This window comes from Bos taurus, chromosome 18, assembly GCF_002263795.3.
Source record: "Bos taurus isolate L1 Dominette 01449 registration number 42190680 breed Hereford chromosome 18, ARS-UCD2.0, whole genome shotgun sequence".
NCBI classification, from domain to species: domain Eukaryota; kingdom Metazoa; phylum Chordata; class Mammalia; order Artiodactyla; family Bovidae; genus Bos; species Bos taurus.
The window spans coordinates 39419370-39439586 of NC_037345.1; the positions used below are offsets into that span (position 1 = coordinate 39419370).

Here is a 20217-nt window from a genome sequence, read left to right on the forward strand (position 1 = left end):
GAAGCATGGTCCTTATTCCCATGCAGGTTATTAGCTGATGAAAGGGAACTCAACTTGTGAATAATCTACAGCTCCTCTTAAACCACAGAGCTACCGATGATACAGTGGAACTAAGTGGATAATCTGGCCATCATGTCTGTCCTAATGGCTTTGGTGTTAGACTTTAAGGCCGTGGGTTTTGGCTCACAATACCTCTGATCTAGGTAAGCCTCTAAATTGTTCCCCTCCCCTCTCCCTATTGGTTGTCTCCCATAATTTCTGGATGTCCAGGTAAGATTAGCTACCTCTCACTCCAAATAAAGACCCAGTTGAAATAATTTTGCAGGTTTCCTCCTCATTTAGCAGAATTTATTACACCTCCCAATGTGCTGGGCCCAACGCCGCCATCTGCTTTCATACCTCAGTTCCATGACACACAAACCCACCTATTCCAGGGTGGCATAAGTACTTCATGTTACATAATTTCCCTGGTACATCAAACACAAGAACACAAGTCACTCGGAACACATTTCAGTGTGTAATCCACGGGGTCTAAGTTTTGCCTCTGCTACTTAAAAAAGATTTAACTTAAGGCAAGTTCATCTCCCTAGGCACAGTTTTTTTCTCGATGTTAAATGGAAATAAGAGTCTCATCAGCTGAGTTAAAATGAGATGATGCCAACAAATACTTCTTAGGTCAGCACTGGACCTGGCACTGAGCAGTCGTGACAATGAAATGTCAACCATTGGGTGAGCCACTTAAGCCTTCCTGAGCCTTCGTCTCATCTGTGAAGTGTAAGAAACCTTGACCGACTGACCTGACAAGTGATAGTAAGGCAAGTTTGGCTAAGGCATTTTGAATGTGGTGGAGTGTTACTGTAGTGATGAGAGGAGCTGAATTGATGCTGTATAGCTGGGCCTGGGCACCATATGGGGGTCACAGAGGCAAAAGTCCTCATATTCCCAAGCCCCTGACCCAGACATGGCAAAGATCTACTCAGGACATAGTTGAGGGGATAAATCCTAGGTGAGAATAGTGTGTGTTCGGAAGTTCTGGTGGGGGGTGGGGGGTGCTTGGGGTAGGAAATGGGTTGTTTGATTTTTGCTGCTGTTAAACCTGTCTTACCACTCAGTGAAAACTGCCAGGGACTCCAGCCATTGCCTTGGGCTAAGGTGGTGGAGCGGAAGCTTCATTCTGTGGCATAGGTGTTTGTATTTTAAGGTCACAATGTGGACTTCTAGTTGATTGTTTTCCTCCAAGCTTTACTTTTTGTAAAAGTATAATCTAGATTTTTTCCCCCCCGTTTCTGTACGAGGTTTAGTTTTGATCCTTCGCCTGGGATAGGTTTTATAAGAATTAAGAGTAGGACGGATTTAAGAGGTGAGAGGAAAGATGGTATATTCCAGGGAGAAGAGCTAGCAAACATGCAGGAGTAAAAATGTCCAACCATGTCAGAGGAGATGATGTTGACAGTTGTTTTCATGGTCATTTTGGCATATGTTGAAACAGGCTTATGTTGGCTGATTTCGAACTGTATAGACAGTCTGAGATTTATGTCAAACTTTCTGTTTTTAGAAATATACTAAAAATTCGGTTTGAATTTATTTAATCTCATGAAAATAAGTTATGAAAAAAGATGGCAACTAGAAAAAAAACTACATAATGACATTTCTAGTTGCATCCCACACGAACTGAATATCTGAGACTAGTTGTAAAGTATAAGAACAGCTATAAAACTTTAGATTAAAATTATCAAAAGAACTTTATTTTTGAGATTCTGTGTTAATGAATTGTTACATTATGGAAACAATTCAGGATCATGAAGAATTGATAATTAACCTTTGAAGGCCTAATCTGTAGGGCAGTGGAAGGGATGCAGAAATAAAGATGCCTCCAATATACCTGTATATTCCAGGAAAATCATCTGCTTTATCTTTGCATTCAGCTGTATAACATGTTTTAAGAAGTTTATGAATTATTTCTCACTGTTTGGAGGCCTCATATTTCAGGAATGATAAAATCTTCCAGGAAAGTGAATTCCAATCAAATAACTTTAGAAAGAAACTAACCTGGAAAGGTAGCAAAAACCATCTTCTCTGAGCCCTAACACAGGAATCCTGAGGAGGACCATGCATGCTAAAAGCACTTGCCTTCAGGTATCAGGGATCCAGCCCCCCATCTCTAATAGAGGAAGGCTTCTGGGGGTCATGGCACACTATCTTATCTAGGGGGCAGGAGATTTTTCTTCTAGGGAGAGAGTCAGAATGGAATTACTCGTTTGAAATCTAACCACACAAAGGCTTTAAAATCACTCCCCTGGGATCATATACAGGGGGAAATGGCATGTTTTTCTTAATGACTTTAGTTCAGACAGGCAAGATACTTCTACTGCCTGCTACTGCCTGACGTGTTATTTTCATCTTTCAGAATTCCTCTGGCTAATATTTAAGCTATTATTATTACCTTACCATTTGGCAAGAAAGCCAAACCATAAGCATATATGCAGACTTCCTAATGTTTCTCTTTGTAGTAAAGGTAGAAGTATTTTTTGCACGCTCTCAGCCAACAAAGTCATGGATAGAAAAATGGGACGATCATCTAGCTTTGTATTGGTTCCAGAGGGAGCATGTATGAAATCAAATACGTGAAAACCACATCCGTGTAAAGTGTGATTTTAATGGACCCATCTTTTTGAGAGAAACAAGATGGGTTGACTTTAGGTTCCAGTGGATCTCAGAGTACTCCAGACCACACGTATTCTGGTGCATCATTGTAATTTCTCTGCTGTTCCTGGCTGTCCTTGTACTGCTTCTGTTCTCGGTAGCTCCGCAGGGCCAGCACCACGCTGGCGCCATACATCACCACCAGAAGACAAGCAAAGGTGGCAGCCGCTCCATCAGTGCCTGCCAGCTGGCAGTTCATCCAGGTGAGACCCTTGCGGGCATAGACCCTCTCTCTTGTCCTGCAAGTGTCTGTGGCATTGATCTGCAAGGCTGCGTGGAGGTAAATGCTGATGCCCACGCAGTAGCCCACTGCCGCCAGGAGGCTGAAGGCAGCCTCCAGGAGGAGCCACTTCCCCGGCAGTTTGTGTAGACTTTTGGCTCCTTGGAGTAAAACACCCAAGGTGAGGACACCGAGCCCCAGAGAAACAGCCACGCCGCCGTATATCAGGGGTGCCCGGAGGATTGTGTACTGCTGGTCCAGCTGCCGAACCTGCTCCAGCTCGGTGCCCTCAAATGGCGAGTAATAGTTGTTCCCAAAGCCGCCGCCGCTGGCAAAGCTGGCGCTGAATCCGGCCAGGACAAAGTAGGAGGCCACGATACACATGAGAACCATCCCATTCAGTATCACCTCCACTATCTGTATCACACCTAGGAGGAGAGAGATGGGGGATTTAGCGCTGATCACTCACCCAGGAAAACTCCCTAGGTCAGACAAGAGAAATAACATCGGTGAGCTGATTGTGAGGACACAGATTCAACATTAACATCCTTGGTTTTGGGGGGTTTTTTGTTTCATCTTGGGGGGGGTGGGTGCTTTCTTTTTGGCTACACCATGTGGCATGTAGAACTTTCCTGACTAGAGATCAAATCCATGCCTCCTACAGTGGAAGCACGGAGTCTTAACCACTGGACCTCCAGGGAAGTCCCCGTTTTTTATTTTGTTTTAGCACTTGTGTTTGAAAAATCAAAATGCCACTGTGGAAAAAGTTTTGGCAAACTACACATACACTTAACCATGTGACTTTGCAACCTGTACCCCTGAGCATTCATCCTAAAGAAATGAAAACCTAGGTCTACACAAAAACATGTACATGGATGTCAGAGCAAACCCAAATGCCCTCCAATGGGCGAACAGTTAAACAAGCTGGTACAGCCCTCCCAAAGGGAAACTCTACTCAGCGGTGAAAAGGAATGAGCAGTTGATACTCAGAACAGCTCGGATGGATCTCAAGGGATTCATAATGAGTGGAAAAAAGAAAAAGCCATACTCTAAAGGTTACATACTGTATGATTCCATTTACATAACAGTCTCAAAATGAGAACAGATTCATGGTTGTCGGAGGATGGGGATGAGTGGGGGTGGGGGACGGGAGGGGTGGGACTGTGAGTTGGGGAGCCAGAGAGACGCCTGATGATGGGGTAGTTCTGCAACTGACTGTGGTGGTGCTCACACGAATCTGCACGTGCGATAAAACCTCAGAGACCTACACTCACACAGATTCGAGCGCATATAAAACTGGTCAAATCCTAAACAAAAGCTCTGAAGATTAGCAGTTTCCTGGTTGTGATACTGTACTACAGTCACCATTGGGATAAACCGAGTTCATGCCATGCAGTGCAGTACTGTGCTGTATTAGCAGTGTTCCGTGAATGTATAATTATTTCAAATTTTAAGGTTTTAAAATAATAGAAGTGACATAAAAGGTTGTAAACTGAAAAAAAAATTCACCCATGTCACTGTCCACCGTTTTCTACCCCCAACCACTTTCAGTGTTTTCTAATACAACTTTCCAGCATTCCTTTATGCAATAAAAATATTCAAGTCTGAATTTCATCCCCCCACCTTCCCCTGCGAGTGTCATTGGGACACCACACACACTGCTCTGCATCGTGCTTTTTTCACTCATTCCTACAGATGTTTTCAGATCAGCTCCGACAGGGTCCCCATGCCCTGTGACGTGGCCTCCAACCCCACCTGTGGGTGGACCAATCTACTCAACCAGGATCCTATTGCTGGATACCTAGCCTGTTCACCTGGGGGGTTCTTCCAAGTTTAAGGAACCCACAAATGCCACGAGGCAGGAGACACCAGCAGGTGAATGGAGATAAACGTTGTCTTGTCCAGAGTCACCTTTCACTTCTCCTTGAAGGGGACCTCAGCCTCTCGTGAGGTATATTCCTGGGAGAAGGTCTCCTGTGGTTCCCTCAGGTGTCAGGGATGAAAACAAAGAGGAGGCATAAGAACTTAGAGTGGGAGTGCAGGCTCACTTCCCCGCTCTTTGCTGCCTTGTGACTGTGCCCCTCATTGGCTCTAAGCCTCAGATACTTCATCTGACAAATAAATGAAGGTAATGCCTTCTTTTGTCTGTCTTATCCCACAGGGCTGGGGTGAGGCTCAGATGAAAGCAAGTATGTGAAAATACCTGGAAAATCGTAAAATGTTATGCAAGTGGACGGTGATGCTACCTAGTAACATTTATAAAATGAAAGAGGATTAGTAAGAGTAATTTAGGAAATGGGACAAGCTTATGAAAAGCATGAATTCCAGAAATCAGAAAAACCCTCTAATACACAAAGGGGTACCACAGTGTTTATAAACTGAGCAGCTAAACACCAGTGTGTCTACAGTACTTAGGCAACAGCTACTGGGCTTGCTGATTCTATCTCCTGCTGGGCCCACACAAATTCCAAGGAGGTCCACAGGACAGAAGTAGCAATAATTAAGGACTCTGAGAGCTGAGAAGCTACATTCCTCTAATTTAAATCTGAAAATAACATCAGGCCAGAACTGCATACTCCTACCCCAGGCACCAAAAACTACTGGCTTCTCTCTCCCTACAGCGAACTGACCCAGAGATCATTCTAATTCATGGAGAGTAGCTATCTCCCCTAACCATACCTTTCTCTGCCTTGGTTTTCCTTCTGCATGCAATTAATCTCTCACCCTCTGAAGGGAAGCAGGAATGCTGTGTTAATACAAGATGTGGGCAGCCTGAACCTCTCCTTCTGGGACAGAGAAGTCATAATACACAGAGCACATATCTGCCAGCCTGGAATGGACTATATCTGGATCTTGTCAATCACTCCATTGACTACAACAAGCAAGAGGAATAACGGTCTGTTGCCGGGTCCAATGATGAAGAAATATGGCCACTGGGTATTACTCAGAGCACTGGCCTACCTGGCTTTGCTGAAAACAATGAACAGGTTCAAGTATCTCCAAGCATGCGGTTAGTGCAGAAAGATTCAGACATCAGGAGAAAAGAAAAGGGTGGCCTACTAGGAGCCTGGTGGGCTACAGTCCATGGAGTAGCCATGAATTGGACAGGATTTAGTAATTAAACCACAACCACCACTAGAGCCAGCAGTTAGGGATAAGCTGTAGAGGGAAATGAAACCTGAAACAAATAGATTTTTGTTGTAAAATAGCATCTTTTTTGGGTGAGGCTGCTTTTGTGGCTAATCAAATTAAAACTCTTCTCCAAAAGCAAATACTGTTAATACTTTCTTATATATTCTTCAAGAAGCTTTCTAATCATATACAAGCAAATATATGTATTTCCTTTTGTAAATCCAAATGGAACTCACCTTTTAAATGTGCCAAGTAAGGAAATAATATTATAAATGTAAAGAGAACCATCACCTCCAAATCAAAATTTTTTCTTTGGATTTTTATTGGTGTCACATAAAGCAAAGAACATATTCACTTGTACCAAGAATATATTATAATGGGCTATAAGTCCTAATTTAACATGCAGTAAGAACCCATGAGGTTGTCTGGCCAAAAGTAGCATTCTTCTGCTGGGAAAGATTTTACATTCTTTGATTCTGGATGGATCCTAAATTCTGGTTGTCGAGTTGAATCTGTTGTACAATGGTACATTTACAAGAGGTACAAAAAACGTATTGAGCTTTCAAGGCCATTGTAAGGGGGCTTGTTAGAAAACCTCTTTTGCAACCCAGTAAAATAATCTGATTCCTCTTTCTTCAGCCCACGTCTCCTCCAACTTAAATCTCACAGAAGTGGTCTCCCCAGTATCCCCACCCGCCCTCACCCAGAGCATTAAGGAAGTGAAGAACCTAGAGTTCAGTGAGGAAAAAGTTTGAGGCTAATCTGCTTGAGACAGCTGTGTTTAGAGGACTTAAGGCTGAAATGTTTTTTCATGTCTATGTGGCTTTTCATGCACATTGAGGATAAGGTTCTTCAAGTACCCTTGGTTATCTGCCTTTATTCAATCAAGAGTGCATTTTGCCACAGCACATGCCTTTTCCTTGTGGCTCCTAGGCTCTGGTTTTGGTGTGTTTTTATTGTTTTATTTTCATCTTTGTTTTTTAAAGTCATTTTGGTCAGTCCCTCACCAACAGAGAGCTCCAGAACCAGGGTTTATTACATCAGGTGGTACTGTTTCAAGTACCCTGGAATTCGGCCCAGCAAACCAAAGCTGGACTGTTTACCTCCTGAGGGCTGGCAAGTTCTACAACAAAGCATTCCACGGAAGACGGTAGTTCAGAGTAACTTCCATCACCCAAGTTTGGCAGAATGTTTTAAAAAGCCTAAAACGCCAACATTTCTGCAGGCTTCTCCTTCAGCTTTCTGACCTTTTGGTAACCCCTGATGGCCAGCGCGGCCCCCACTGCAAAGACCCCAATGCCCAGGGCAGCAAAGATTCCAGCACCAATGTCTCCCCCATGGAAACTGCAACTGAAGCCACTGTATCCTTTGCTCTGGTACAGCGCCTCCCTCTCCTTGCACACGGGAGAGGCGTAGGCAGCCGAGAGGTTGTGGAAATAGAAGTACAAGGCCGGGATGTATGCCCCGGCAATAAGCATGTGCAGCACACCTTCAATCACCAGCAATGGGGGGCAGTGCCACGGCACCCGCAGAACGCCCAGGATGAGGAGGAGGCAGCAGAAGGCCATGAAGGCTCCGCTGCAGGCCATCGCCACAGTGACCGTGGGCAGCTTTAGCTGGTAGAACTGAATGTCCAACTGCTGCGCTTTCTCCCCGTCAGCACCACTGAAACCACTGTAAGCCCCTCCATACTGGTAGTAGTAAATTCCCCCCAGGCTGGTGATGCCCGTGAAGCCCCCCGTGGAACTGTAAGACACAGAGCTGCAGGCCAGGATCAGCAAGTTCAGGAGAACCTCCAGCATTTGGCAGCAGGCTGCAAAAGAAGGGCGTGTTACCATTTTGAGAGATGCTGTTTTACACTTGAAGACTTCCACCTCAAGGCTTATCTTCCCCGTGGCAGCTCATGCCAGAGCCAGCTCCTTCTTCTGCCCCTTGGAAGGCCTAAGCAGCCAAAGCTGCAGGATTAGCACTAGATGGTAGCAGGGAGCCGTGGCCTCCAGAAATTATGTCAGAGGTACTCTGGACTGAAAAGGGTAACCCTAAAAACAGCAAAGCAGCCGGTCCAAGTGGCTGCAGGACGATGAGGGGAGAAGTCAGGCCAGGAAGCAGGAAGAAAGGTGTTGTTTATGGAAGGCAAGAAGATTCTCTGCCGTAGCCCTGCCCTGCCACAAAGGCTGAAAAAATAGTTATGTCCTCTTTAGATGTTTTGTGGCCATCTTCAACTTGCTTCCCTTGTGGCTCAGCTGGTGAAGAATCCACCTGCAATGCAGGAGACCCCAGTTTGATTCCTGGGTCAGGAAGATCTGCTGGAGAAGGGATAGGCTACCCATTCCAGTATTCCTGGGCTTCCCTTGTGGCTCAGGTGGTAAAGAATCCACCTGCAATGTGGGGGACCTGGGTTTGATCCCTGGGTTGGGAAGGTCCCCTGGAGAAGGCAAAGGCTACCCACTCCAGTATTCTGGCCTGGAGAATTCCATGGACTGTATAGTCCATGGAGTTGCAAAGAGTCAGACACAACTGAGAGACTTTCTTTCAGTTTGGAAGAGGAAACTTCTCCACATTTGAAAAAGATTATAACATAGTGCTTAAAAATTATAATTAAGTCAGAAAAAAGCATGGAAGTTATCCATCAAAATATTAATCGCGGTTCACAAGTACCAGAGATAGGAAAGATTAAGTTAATTAATTACTGAAATATAATTAAATAGTAAAACATAACTTAATGTTCTTAGACTTTAATTCAAGAAGTAGTAGCTCAGATGGTAAAGAATCTGCCTGCAATTCAGGAGACCTGGCTTTGATCCCTGAGTTGGGAAGATGCCCTGGAGGAGGGCATGGCAACCCACTCCAGTATTCTTGCCTGGAGAATCCCATGGACAGAGGAGCCTGGTGGGCTACAGTCCATGGCATCGCAAAGAGCCAGACATGACTGAGCCACTAGCACTTTCACTTTCAAAGAGCAAATCTGGGCTGTGATACTTTCCCAGAGCTGGATTTTTTCAGGATCCTTGGCTGGACAATCAAAGAGCTCCAGCTTTTCTACCAAACCTGGCTGCTTTCCTTAAAGTCAGTTTTATTGTGATATACCTTATATACAACAAAATGACCCACATTAAGCCCACAGCTTGATAGAGTCTGACAAATGTGTATGCCATGTAATCATAATCAAGATATAGACTGTTTTCATCCTTCCAGAAAGTTCCCTAAAACCCTTTGGGGTCAATACCTCGCCCTCCTCCTCAGGCCACCACTGATCTGCTCTCTGCCATTAGAAACTAGGTTTGTCTTTCTCGAATTTCATGCAAATGGAATCATACAGTTATGTGCTCTTTTGTGTATGGCTTCTTTTTCTCTTCATAATACAAAGCTGGGAGTTGTATGTGCTGGCATGGTTCTATGGGTCAGATGACTATAGGATCAGGCTGTTGCATCTCCCTGGCTTTTTCAGAACCAGATTTTGGGCCTGGGTCCAGTTGGTCTAGGGTTTCCCTGGTGGCTCAGTGGTAAAGAATCTGCCTGCCAGTGCAGGAGACATGAGTTTGATCCCTGGAAGTTGGGAAGAGCTCCTGGAGAAGGATGTGGCAACCCACTCGAATATTCTTGCCTGGAAAATCCCATGGACAGAGGAGCCTGCTGGTCTATAGTCCATGGGGTCCCAAAGAGTCAGCTGAACAGCAAACACCAGGTGGTCTAAGCATGAAGGTGTGCTACACTTGCACATTCGCTAAGTGAAACCAAGCACTCTCAAGTATTATGTTTACACTCTGCCATTCCCCCTCCAAAATGCAAATGACATTACTGTTTAAGTAACACACAAGGATGGTAAAAAAAAAGAAAGAAAGAAAATCTAGATGAAACAGAAATATAAAAATGATCTAAAGTCCAATCAATAAAACTGGAGAAGCCACTGTTACCATTTTTTTCTTTTGGACTTCCCTGCCACATGTGCATAATTTTTGCTGTTTATTTGTTTTTAAGTAAGAATAGGGTTCTCTTCTCTCTACTATTATATAACCCATTTTTTCACTTAATATAGTGTGAACAGTTTTTCTACCATAGCAAATATAAATATATTATTAAAGGATTATAGGATGCCATGATTAATTTAAATAATTGCGATGTAAAGGATATTTAGGCTTTTCGCAGTGTGTTGCTATATGGGAGCAGATATATGCTATGTATTTCCTAATAGAGTTTGGAGAGGCTCCACAAACTCATTCCTGTTGTAGCTTTAAATAGAACCAGAAAACAATGACCAGGGATAGGGGAGATGTCTGGTAATATGTTTTTAAAAATAAAAGCCCAGAGCCTCTCTAGGCCTTACTTGCCCCTTAAAGGATCTGGCTCACTGAGTCAGCACCTCTCTCTTAAGCAGCAGTTATGCACTTCAGGTCATTCATTCCTCTGATTCTGGCTGAATATTTCAGATCTGTTAATGAGTTAACACTCTTTGAGTTAGCCATGGTTTGAAATCTTGACATAGGCTCAGTCCCATAAGCACTGGGTAAGGATATTGAGAATGCAAGGGTAATGGGGTACTGAGAAAGCAAGTTGAGGAGCAAAATCTCCACAACTGTCCCCCTGAACCTTTTCAGCATGGTCACAAGTCAATTCCATAGGCAGTAAGAAGCCATCTCAGAACTAAACCTCTAGGCTCTGAATGACAGACACCACCACTGACTATAGAGATTATAACATTTGGAGAGAGAAATTAAATTTTAAAGGATGGTTTGCAAGTAAGGCTGCAAGCTGAATGCAAACATTACATTTAAAAACACACACACCCACTTTCCTTGTTATACTGGCCTAATTTCCCTCTTATGATATTTTCCATTATGATTTAAGCAACAGAGGTCTAAAGGAAGAGGAAAGGGACAAAAAGGGAAAGGAGAAGCTGCCCCAAATGCAAATCGGAGGGAGCCAAGAGGAGAGCAGGTGATGTATCTCCTTCCCAGGGAACCTGTAACTCCTCATCATCCCTCCAAATAATAAACCCATAGCACAACCTATACACACAGGATTCCTAGTGATCTGATATGCACATGTAATATTTGTACTTGCTTATTATCTGATCTTTATCCTCAGCCTTTAAAGATTTTGGTAGCTGAGGAGTCTTGCCCCAAACCGTGAATTCAGGGCTTATCTCTTTTTGTCAGTGTTCCACTGAACTTCCTAAGGGTGACTCAGCCCAAACTGCAGGGTCTCCCTAAGAAGTCAGAGCCACAGCTGCCTCCCCTCTTTGCCCGTTAGCCGGGGGAGGAGGACGTGATTTCACCGATAAGGAAAAGAAGTCACAGAAGATCTAAGACAAGGCTGAAATTCTTCAGGGGACCTTTACTCAGGTGTGCCTTTCCTGCTGAGACAAGTTCCTGGTGTTCAATGACTGCTGCTCTCAAAACAATACAATGTTGTGTGTATATACGGGTCTCTGTGTGTCCAGAGTTCTTTATAAGCTCTCATTTGTTAGCTTCTGACTGCTGAGCCATCCTTTCACTATCTTGACTCAGAAACCCAACCTCTAGGCCCAAAGCCAAATAACCAGAAGCAATCAAAGCTAAATCAGGGGCCTCAAGCTCGGCCCTCTCCTCTCTCTTGGTAAATCAATCACCAAAGAAGAATACCTCTAGAAAGAAACCTGTTAAACAGCCTCTGGCTTGTTCCTACTATTTATATCATCAAGTAAAGAAGGTCAAGCACATAAACCATATCAGGCCTTAGCGTTAGGCTCTAAGTTTCAATTCCAGCTCTTCCACTTCACAGCTGTGTGACTTTGTATAACTTACTGTACCTCTCTGAGCCTCAGGAGTTGTTGAGAGAATTAAAAGCAATGGGGTGTGCCAACATATGTAAACTAGAGTAAGGATTCTTGTACCCAGATTACCTAGAGCTCTTCAATAAGAGTTCTACGTAATCCTATAACAGTGTATCTCACTGTAATCATTCCAAGGGACACTTTCAGGTGTAAGTTTCATGATTTCTCCCCCTCAGGCTGAGAAGTTTTCCCCTCTTAATCATAGGCAGCTGAGGTAAATTTCTCACCAAATCATGTGAGCCATAAGGACTCACCTTGACAAACCTGATTTTCTTCATTGTTGGCAAGGCCAAGCCTGGTGCTAGGATGGGAAATCTGGAAAACCACATTTGGAGCTGACACATGATATTATTTAAAATCACAGTTCTTCAAACTGTGGATTCTAAGAAGTATGTTTTTTTTTTTTAATATTTTATTTTACCTTTATTTATTTGGCTGTGCCGGGTCTTAGTTGTGGCACGCAGGATCTTCAGTCTTGATTGCAGCATGCAAACCCTTAGTTGCAGCATATGGGATCTAGTTCCCTGACCAGGGTTCGAACCCAGGTCCTTTGTACTGGGAGTGGAAGTCTTAGCCAGTGGACCACCAGGGAAGTCCCTTAAGTGTGTTTTTTGGTTTATTAATAACACAGAACAGGATAGAAGTTGGTTCATGATGTGTGTGTATTTCTTACTGTGGGTTTCAGTCAACAACATTTAAAAGCCATGATGGCATGTTTGGGCATCAGATCTCCTGTCCTGTGGCATGAGCTCAACCTGTCTGCCATCTCCAGGTCATCTTCCCTCTCTAGTTCTGACCACCTTGCCTGATGAGCCCCACTCTGACAGCTGGCATCTCAGAGCTGGCTCTGCCTGGAGGTCCATCTGCAGCCTGAACATTGCAGGCATGGCTGCCTCATCACCCCTAGGCATGTCCAAGAAGAAACATGGGAAACCTGGCCACCTGTTTTTTGTTTTTTTAAAACATGTGATCCTCATGCGGGTATGAAAACAAAAATGCTAGGAAACCAAAAGGGAGGTCTGCTTGAATTTTTGCCCCACCAGCTTGGACCCCTTCCAGGACCACCACCAAAGGTAAGTAAATGGTCTGCCTTCAAAATGGCTCACCTCTCCCGGTGCACAGGTATCTGCACTTGTGGCATTCCAGGAGCCCTTCAGCCTCTGACTGGTAATATACCACTTCCTGTAGTCCAGGCCGGGGGTTCGAGAGTGCGTATCTCCCTGAAGTGGGTTCACTATAACCAAACACATACATGGCCATTAGCAGGCTTCAAATTCAATAGTTTGTTCAGTATTAGAACTCTGGACACCTCATGCTGGGCCCAGAGGTTAAAGAATGCACAGAACAGAAAATCTGCCACAGTTTTCATACTCCAGAGAATTTTCTGGCTTAGTGGTTCCAAAGGGTGTTCAAACACTTGGCCCAATTCTGCTAAGTACATCACTTATCCCAGTAATTCTGAGCCCCACCTCTCATGCTGGCTTGTTGGCCTGCTGGGGAAACGGGGAGGGTGGCTATTGAACAGGTAGCTGGGAACCACTTGGGGGAGCTTTTCAGTTCATTGAGGATGGGCTCTCTTCAATACTAGTTTGCATTCAAAAGACTGATGTCCAGGCTGGGATTCTCTTCCTTCCCTTGTTACTTTGAAAAGAGGTGAATCAGCAGTAATTCTCTAGGTTCTGGTGGTATAGACAACTTTGTACATCATAGCTCTCCCTCTTCTTCTGACAGCCCTGGCATATTCTATTCTGCCCCTTCTCCTCATCCCCTACTCCCAACCTTCCCCATCACTTTATCCAGCACATCTTGGGCTTTTGTCCAAGATTCTGTGGTGAATGGTGGGGGCTGCATTCTACTACCTGGGCTCCAGGGATTCTTATAGAACACAGATCTCATCATGTACCTTTTGGGTTCAAATCCATAAAGTCCAAACTTTAAGCACAGTGCCGGAGGGCCCTTGTTCATCACTCTCCACTCACAATCTCACTTTTACAGACCCAGCCATAGTGAACTGCCCCTCTCCCTGCCCTAAAAGATGATCTGCATTCCCATGCCTCTAGATCACCGTGTCACCGTGAGAGACAGCCTGGAGTTCCTTCTCCAGAACTCAGCTTTGAGTCTGTCTCCTCCGGCAAACATTCCAGAGTCCAGTCAGGGCTCCAGCTCAGTTCTCTCTGAATCGGTTTCTCCTGGAGCAGCACATTTCACATGTGCTGCAAATTGGGCTATTTACTTGTCAGTGTCCTGTGGACATCCTGAGTAGACCTCTGTAGTTCCTGGCCCTGCCTCCCATCCATTAAATACATGCTTGTTATGTGGAACAGAGTCAAATAAATGGCTTTTGATTTTAAACCACCAACTATCTGTGAACAAAAGCAGCAAAAGTATTCCCTTCACTAGCTTTGGGGCTAGTAGGGGTAGTGGTGGTTGTGGTGGTCAGGGAGCCCAGGACACCATTTTAAAAGGAAATTAAAAAAAGAAGTTGTGGCTTCTCCTAGGTCTGCTGCTGCTGCTGCTGCTGCTAAGTTGCGTCAGTCGTGTCTGACTCTGTGTGACCCCACGGACGGCAGCCCACTAGGCTCCACTGTCCCTGGGATTCTCCAGGCAAGAACACTGGAGTAGGTTGCCATTTCCTTCTCCAATGCATGACAGTGAAAAGTGAAAGTGAAGTCGCTCAGTCCTGTCCGATTCTTAGTGACCCCATGGACTGCAGCCCACCAGGCTCCTCAGCCCATGGGATTTTCCAGGCAAGAGCACTGGAGTGGGGTGCCATTGCCTTCTCCGTCTCCTAGGTCAGGCAGTTGCAGCGCAGTTTGGCTTTAGGTAGGGAAACAATGACCAGTGCCTGTGACTGTAACAGGGCACATCCTTTGTTACACCTTGGCTAATTAGTTCTAGATAATTTAACATAAACTCAGGATAGTAGCTTTCCCGCTTTGTGGACACAACTGGGAGAGAGACTGGGCTAAAGCCTCCAAGTCCCATAGCAGACAGGAGCCTGGACTCCTCCTAGGGATGAGGGCAAAAAACAGTAGGTAATCATCACTCTAGTACCTGCCTGTCTCCTGGCATCTAATCTGGGCTTTCAGTAATATTTGTGGAGTTAGAACATGCAATGGGAAAAGGACCACTTCCCTAGAGAAAGAGTGGGGCCTGGGAATACTGCCTTTCCTTCCTTCCTTCCATCCTAACCCTCTCTCCCAGCTTACCAAGTCTTCTAAAACATCATGATGCTGTCACTCCACAGGCCTTGTGGGAACTCTGTTCTAAAGATAGGGATGGCAAAATTTGTTCATTCAGGAAGGTGAGGTCTGAAACAATCATGGGATTTGAATGAAGCTGCCCAGAAGGACCTCACTGACAAAGATGTGGGAAATCTCTGCTCTTCTGTGCAGAGTTTTAATTCATTCAGTTCTTTGGCTAAAAGTCTAGCTTCTCCCAGCTGTCTGGTTTTGAAATGCGTATAGCCCTGGAAAGGGTTACACATTAAGGTATTAACTTTTCACTGGACTGACTTTATTAGGCCTGGACCTCCAGGGAACGGGGAGGCCTGGTTTTGGAAAACAGGACAAGGGTCTGAAGCCTCAAGGGGGCAGTCCTGTGACTGTGTGTGTGCGTGGTGGGGGGTGGGGGTTGTATCAGGGAGGAGCCTCAGATTAACCCCACCCACTTAATCTCCTTCCTACTCCTTCCCCTTCTGGTCCTGCAGTCCTTTCTTCTTTACCTTCTTTACCGGCCCTTCCACTTTCAACGGGGAGTGGGGCGGCGGGGAGTGGAAAAGGGTAGTGGGTCTCTGCTTTGTTAACCGGGTTCAGGTCAAGAAGTGTGTGTGCGGGGGAGGGGAGAGGGTGTGGTGGTGGGCACTGTCAAGTCTTCCTTCCCTCCTTGCTGCTAAGTCGCTTCAGTCATGTCTGACTCTGTGCGAGCCCATAGACGGCAGCCCACGAGGCTCCCCAGTCCCTGGGATTCTCCAGGCAAGAACACTGGCGTGGGTTGCCATTTCCTCACCTCTAAAAGCTCAAACGGGAAGAATGGCACTTTCTCTAAACCCGCTTCCTAGGACAAGTAGTCGGGACCGCAGGCGGGCCTCAGACCCAGGCTTCCTCAGGGCCGAGATCCAGGGCCCCCGCAGCCCCACCTCACCTTTCGGGTCCTCGGCGTCCGAGGCCCTCCTTCCGCAGGGGCGGTGGCTCCGGGGTTTCCAACGTCGCGGGCCAGGGGGGCGGGGCCGCGTCCCAGGTCGGCCGCCGGGGTCCGTCCCGCGTCCGACTCTGGCGGGAGTTTTCCCAAACTCTTTGTTCGCCGCCGCGATGGTCCCCGGCCCTGGGCCTGTCCTGGCGAGGTTGCCGGTTCCTCTCCCTGTCCCGGTCCCCGTCCCTCAGCCCGCCCCCGTTTCTCTCCCTGTGCCGGTCCCCGGCTCTGTCCCGCTGTCTCTCGGGGTGGCGGTCTCGTTCCGGGCGGGGATGCCGGTCTGGGTCGCGCTCTCTCGGCCGGGCCCGGGACTCGCGAGTCCCCGACGTCTGTTCCATGGCTTGGTTGCGCGTCCCCGCCCCGGAGCGACCCGAGGGCAACAATCCACAAGTTTCGACGGCAGGTGGCCAAGCTTGGGGGCGGGAAGCTCACCTGCGCGCACGCGCACTAATCCTGCTGCGGCCCGGGAGAGCATTCACCTGATGACCCGCGACGGAAAGGGGAGCAGGTAAGAGCGGCCCGGGGTCTGGGCGCGCGTGAGCCCGGATTGGGTGCGAGCCTAGAGCGCGGTGCAGCTTTACACAGTGAGGACGCGACTACTGCCCGCCCGTCGTGCCTCGTCAACCGTGAGGTATCTGCGCCGTGACCCCTCAAGATGGCGGCCAGGGGGACTGTGCCCTCAACTTAGCACCTTGGGTTTGCTTTCCCAGACTGTTTCCATCTGTTTTCTCCCTCAGCCACTCAGCTAGCCAGCGGTTGTCCTCTTCCTCCCTCTCCTGCTGTCCTTACAACTGCGTTCTAGGGGACTTGAGGCCAATGCATCCGTTTATAAGAGTGCAGTACTCTTGCCTGAAAAATCCCATGGACAGAGGAGCCTGGTGGGCTGCAGTCTATGGGGTCACTAAGAGTCGGACACGACTGAGCGACTTCACCTTCACTTTTCACTTTCAGGCATTGGAGAAGGAAATGGCAACCCACTCCAGTGTTCTTGTCTGCAGAATCCCAGGGTCGGGGGAGCCTGGTGGGCTGCCGTCTATGGGGTCGCACAGAGTCAGACAAGACTGAAGCGACTTAGCAGCAGCAGCAGGACTTATAAAGCTTTTTTTTAATGATGACCCACACAGAATTGACAGCTTTTTTGGTCAAATCAGGATATTTTAAAACATAAAATTGCTGTCTGTTAATGAATTATTTCAACAAATATGTGTGAGCGTCTAGCTTAGTGGGCTTGAGAGATCCAGCGGTGAACTCTCCTAGGGCACTTCCACTCTACTGTGTAAGGAGAAGGAGAACAGGCAATCAAAAGACGAGACAAACTTTGACGGAGCAGGTTTCTTTATCTAGATCTGGGAAGGGGACACTTGAGTTCTGGAAGAGAAGGAGGCAGCCTTGGGAACAGCTGAGAGAACGTTCCAGAAAGAGAAAAAGCCTGCGTTATGCAGAGGGCTGGACAAGAAGGTCACTGTGAGGCTAGTGAGGTGGGGATGAGATGAGGCTGAGAATTGGAGCAGGAGCTGGTAGAGGATCTTCATGGTGAAGAGTCATTTTCAAAGAGCAGCGGGGAAACTTTGACATGTTTTGAGCCAGGAGAGTGACTTCTGATTTGCTCTGACTTACCTGTTAAAAAAAAAAAAAAAGATTGCTCGGACTTCTGTGAGGAAGATGGACTCCGTGGGCCCAAGAACAGTGTCAAGAGATGAGTTAGGAAGCTACTGAAGCATTCCAGGTAAGGAGTGATGGTGGCTGAGTTGATGGTGACAAGTAGACAGATGTAGGTTGCAGTTTGGAGGAAGAACTTAAAAGATGAGTGGATGGAGGAATCATTTACTGAGTTGGGAAGACAGGAGAGAAACAGGGTTGAAGAAAATTGGAGGGTTCCATTTTGGACATGTTGAAACCACAGGACTCCACTCAGGACTTAATGAAGCTCAGATTCTTTATGTCTCAAGTCAGAGGGAATTAATTCAGCGAGCGAGAGGCAAAGTGATAGGTAAGAAGTAGATTTATTAATATAGAATGCTTATGAAGGATACAGGTGAGCAGGCAAGAGGGCGCTGCTTCAGGAAATAAGTGGGCTACATTTTTATAATCAAAGGAAAAGTAGGGAAGAAGAGAAGACTACCTTCTTCCTCTTCCTTTGTAAAGATGTTGCGGGAAAATAGGACACTAGAGGATGATCAGTTCCCAGGTGAGTTCCTGGGATGGGCCACCAAATAGTAGTCCTTTAATTGCTTAATTAAACGTTAATTAAGGATATAAAGAGTAATAGAATGAGGATAGCTCAGTGAGGAAATTCAGTGGAGAAAAGAGGCTGAATAATTCAGCCAGAAGGTAAGAGAAAGAACGACATGGTGAGACCAAGTTTCGGTGAACAAGGCCCGCACTTTATTTTCCAAAGTAGTTTTTATACCTTAAGTTATGCATAGAGGATAATGGGGGAAGGGGTAGAGTCATGCAGGAAGCCAGGCTTTCTTCCTGCAAACTTATCATATGCAAAAGTTTAGGTGATTTGCATCATCTTCTGGCCCGGAGGCCTTTTTCTCTAAAGGTGATTATTCTAAAGTCAGGTGCCAGCCTCCAAAAAGCATTAGATAAAGTTGCATTCCTACAGAGCAAAGGTGTGGTGGGCTATAACAAGAAAAAGAATTAACTCACGGGTCCCAGGTTACAAACATTAAAGCTACTACTTACACCAATTATATTAATCAATACATTGCCAGGGACACAGCAGATAAGGGATATGGAAACTTAGCAGCAAACATTGGCCCAACAAGTGAAAATCCCTTCACCAATACAATTTCTAATCAATCTTTTAACTGCTCAAAGGAATCTGTATTTAGACAGTTTAGAACATCTCATGCCTCTCAGTTTGGAGGCTCTGAGCAATCACATGTGGCTGGAAAAACCTATTCAGGCAGGCTAGAGGACTTCCAAGGGAGTTTGTAGGTTGAAACACTGTCACACCCAGGAATTATTAACTGGAGATGTAAGCTAACTCTTTTTTCAGAGAGAGGTAGTGGGGAACAGCCCCCCGTAAAGTCAGAGGTGTAGGTGAAGGCACAAAGCAGAAAGTAGGCAGACTCTGGTTGTGGGGGTAGATTGCTCGAGAATTTCCAGGGAGACTCCTGAGGCTTGATCTTGCCTTTGCGTATGCCAAGCCTCCTTCCTCATGACCTTTGCCAGGGGCAGAGCTCGCTCCCTGCATCTCCCCCTTTTTTATTTCTTAAAACAGCCAGATGCAGCTCAGTCACGAGCTTTTGAATGTTCTACCGAAGAATCCTGACAATACAAGGAAGAATGATTATGAGAAGCAAAATTAGAACTAAAGATATTAGACAGAATGTTTTTTCCAGAAGTAAAGTTAGAGAAGGTGTGAAATAAGTCATTAGCTGCTCCAGCGGTGGTAAAATCCAGTCGACAGTGTTCCAGGGTCTGTATTTGATTATGAAATTTCCCTAAGTCCAGGCCAATGTCAGAGCTGTTGCAAACACCTGAGATTATGTTTTTTGATTTTTTCCCATTCATAATCTGTCTCGTTTACCTTTAAAGATGTCACGCATATCCACCGGTAATCAGCGTGGCAAGACAGAGCCATTTTCACTTTTAAAGCCCAGTCAGTAACTGGGTCCCAGTAACTGGGTCCCAGTAACTCAGTCCCAATATGCATTATTGCCACTTCTAAGGCGTCTACTCTCATCTCCAATTTTCTATCTATAACTTCCTGTGTTGCTAGACTTAAAGAGACATTTTTAGACATAGCATCAACATATTGGGCAGTATGCACTTGTTGAGTCAATGATATTGCTGCCACAGTAACAGAAGTAATTGCTGCTATTAAAGCTGATATTCCTAAAATAAGTACCCACAAATCGCGATCACATTAAATCTTGTAGTTGTTGTAACACAGCAAGACTAAGTTATATGAATAAGTGGTTACATCATAAGATAAGGTGGACATTGTAACACTACCAAAGAGCAAACATTATATTGAGGGTTTAAACAAAATGAGAGCATGCATTGTTCACAAGTCACTACATTGGGTCCACCAGTGAAAGTCACATGTACATTAAGTTTTCCAGAATTGTTGGTAAAGAGAAAAAACATAAGGAGAGGGTAGACAAGCCAAAACAGAATAAAGTAGAATTATTTTCTGGTTGGA

The 20217-nt window shown here is 45.8% G+C and overlaps 2 protein-coding genes across 5 annotated transcripts in view; one reads left to right on the forward strand and one right to left on the reverse strand.

Moving 5' to 3' along the window:
• Nucleotides 1-1723: 1723 nt before the first annotated feature.
• Nucleotides 1724-16408, reverse strand: MARVELD3 (MARVEL domain containing 3). 2 transcript variants are annotated; one of them, NM_001099055.1, is given in 3 exon segments: nucleotides 1724-3351; nucleotides 12974-13101; nucleotides 16011-16408. In NM_001099055.1, coding segments are annotated over 3 exon segments (1152 nt in total). In that variant the 5' UTR covers nucleotides 16397-16408; the 3' UTR covers nucleotides 1724-2713.
• Nucleotides 16409-16477: 69 nt separating this feature from the next.
• The window catches only part of TAT (tyrosine aminotransferase), a 58014-nt gene continuing 54274 nt past the window's right edge, over nucleotides 16478-20217 (forward strand). For 2 of the 3 annotated variants that reach the window (XR_009491165.1, XM_005218656.5), the window contains exon 1: nucleotides 16479-16566. The gene's annotated coding sequence lies outside the window, so the exon portion shown is untranslated. Of the gene's footprint in view, nucleotides 16567-20217 lie in introns of all 3 variants that reach the window. The other variant, XR_009491166.1, reaches the window with a different exon arrangement.

Bases quoted from the DNA above. Each gene is read 5' to 3' on its own strand.
- MARVELD3 (XM_005218645.5), bottom strand. From the start codon at position 16,396: ATGGAACAGACGTCGGGGACTCGCGAGTCCCGGGCCCGGCCGAGAGAG. The intron at 13,102-16,010 runs GTGAGGTGGGGC...GTTTGGTTATAG, and splicing joins GGACGCCGAGGACCCGAAAG to TGAACCCACTTCAGGGAGAT. The intron at 7,869-12,973 runs GTGAGCCATTTT...CTTCTTTTGCAG, and splicing joins ATACCTGTGCACCGGGAGAG to CCTGCTGCCAAATGCTGGAG.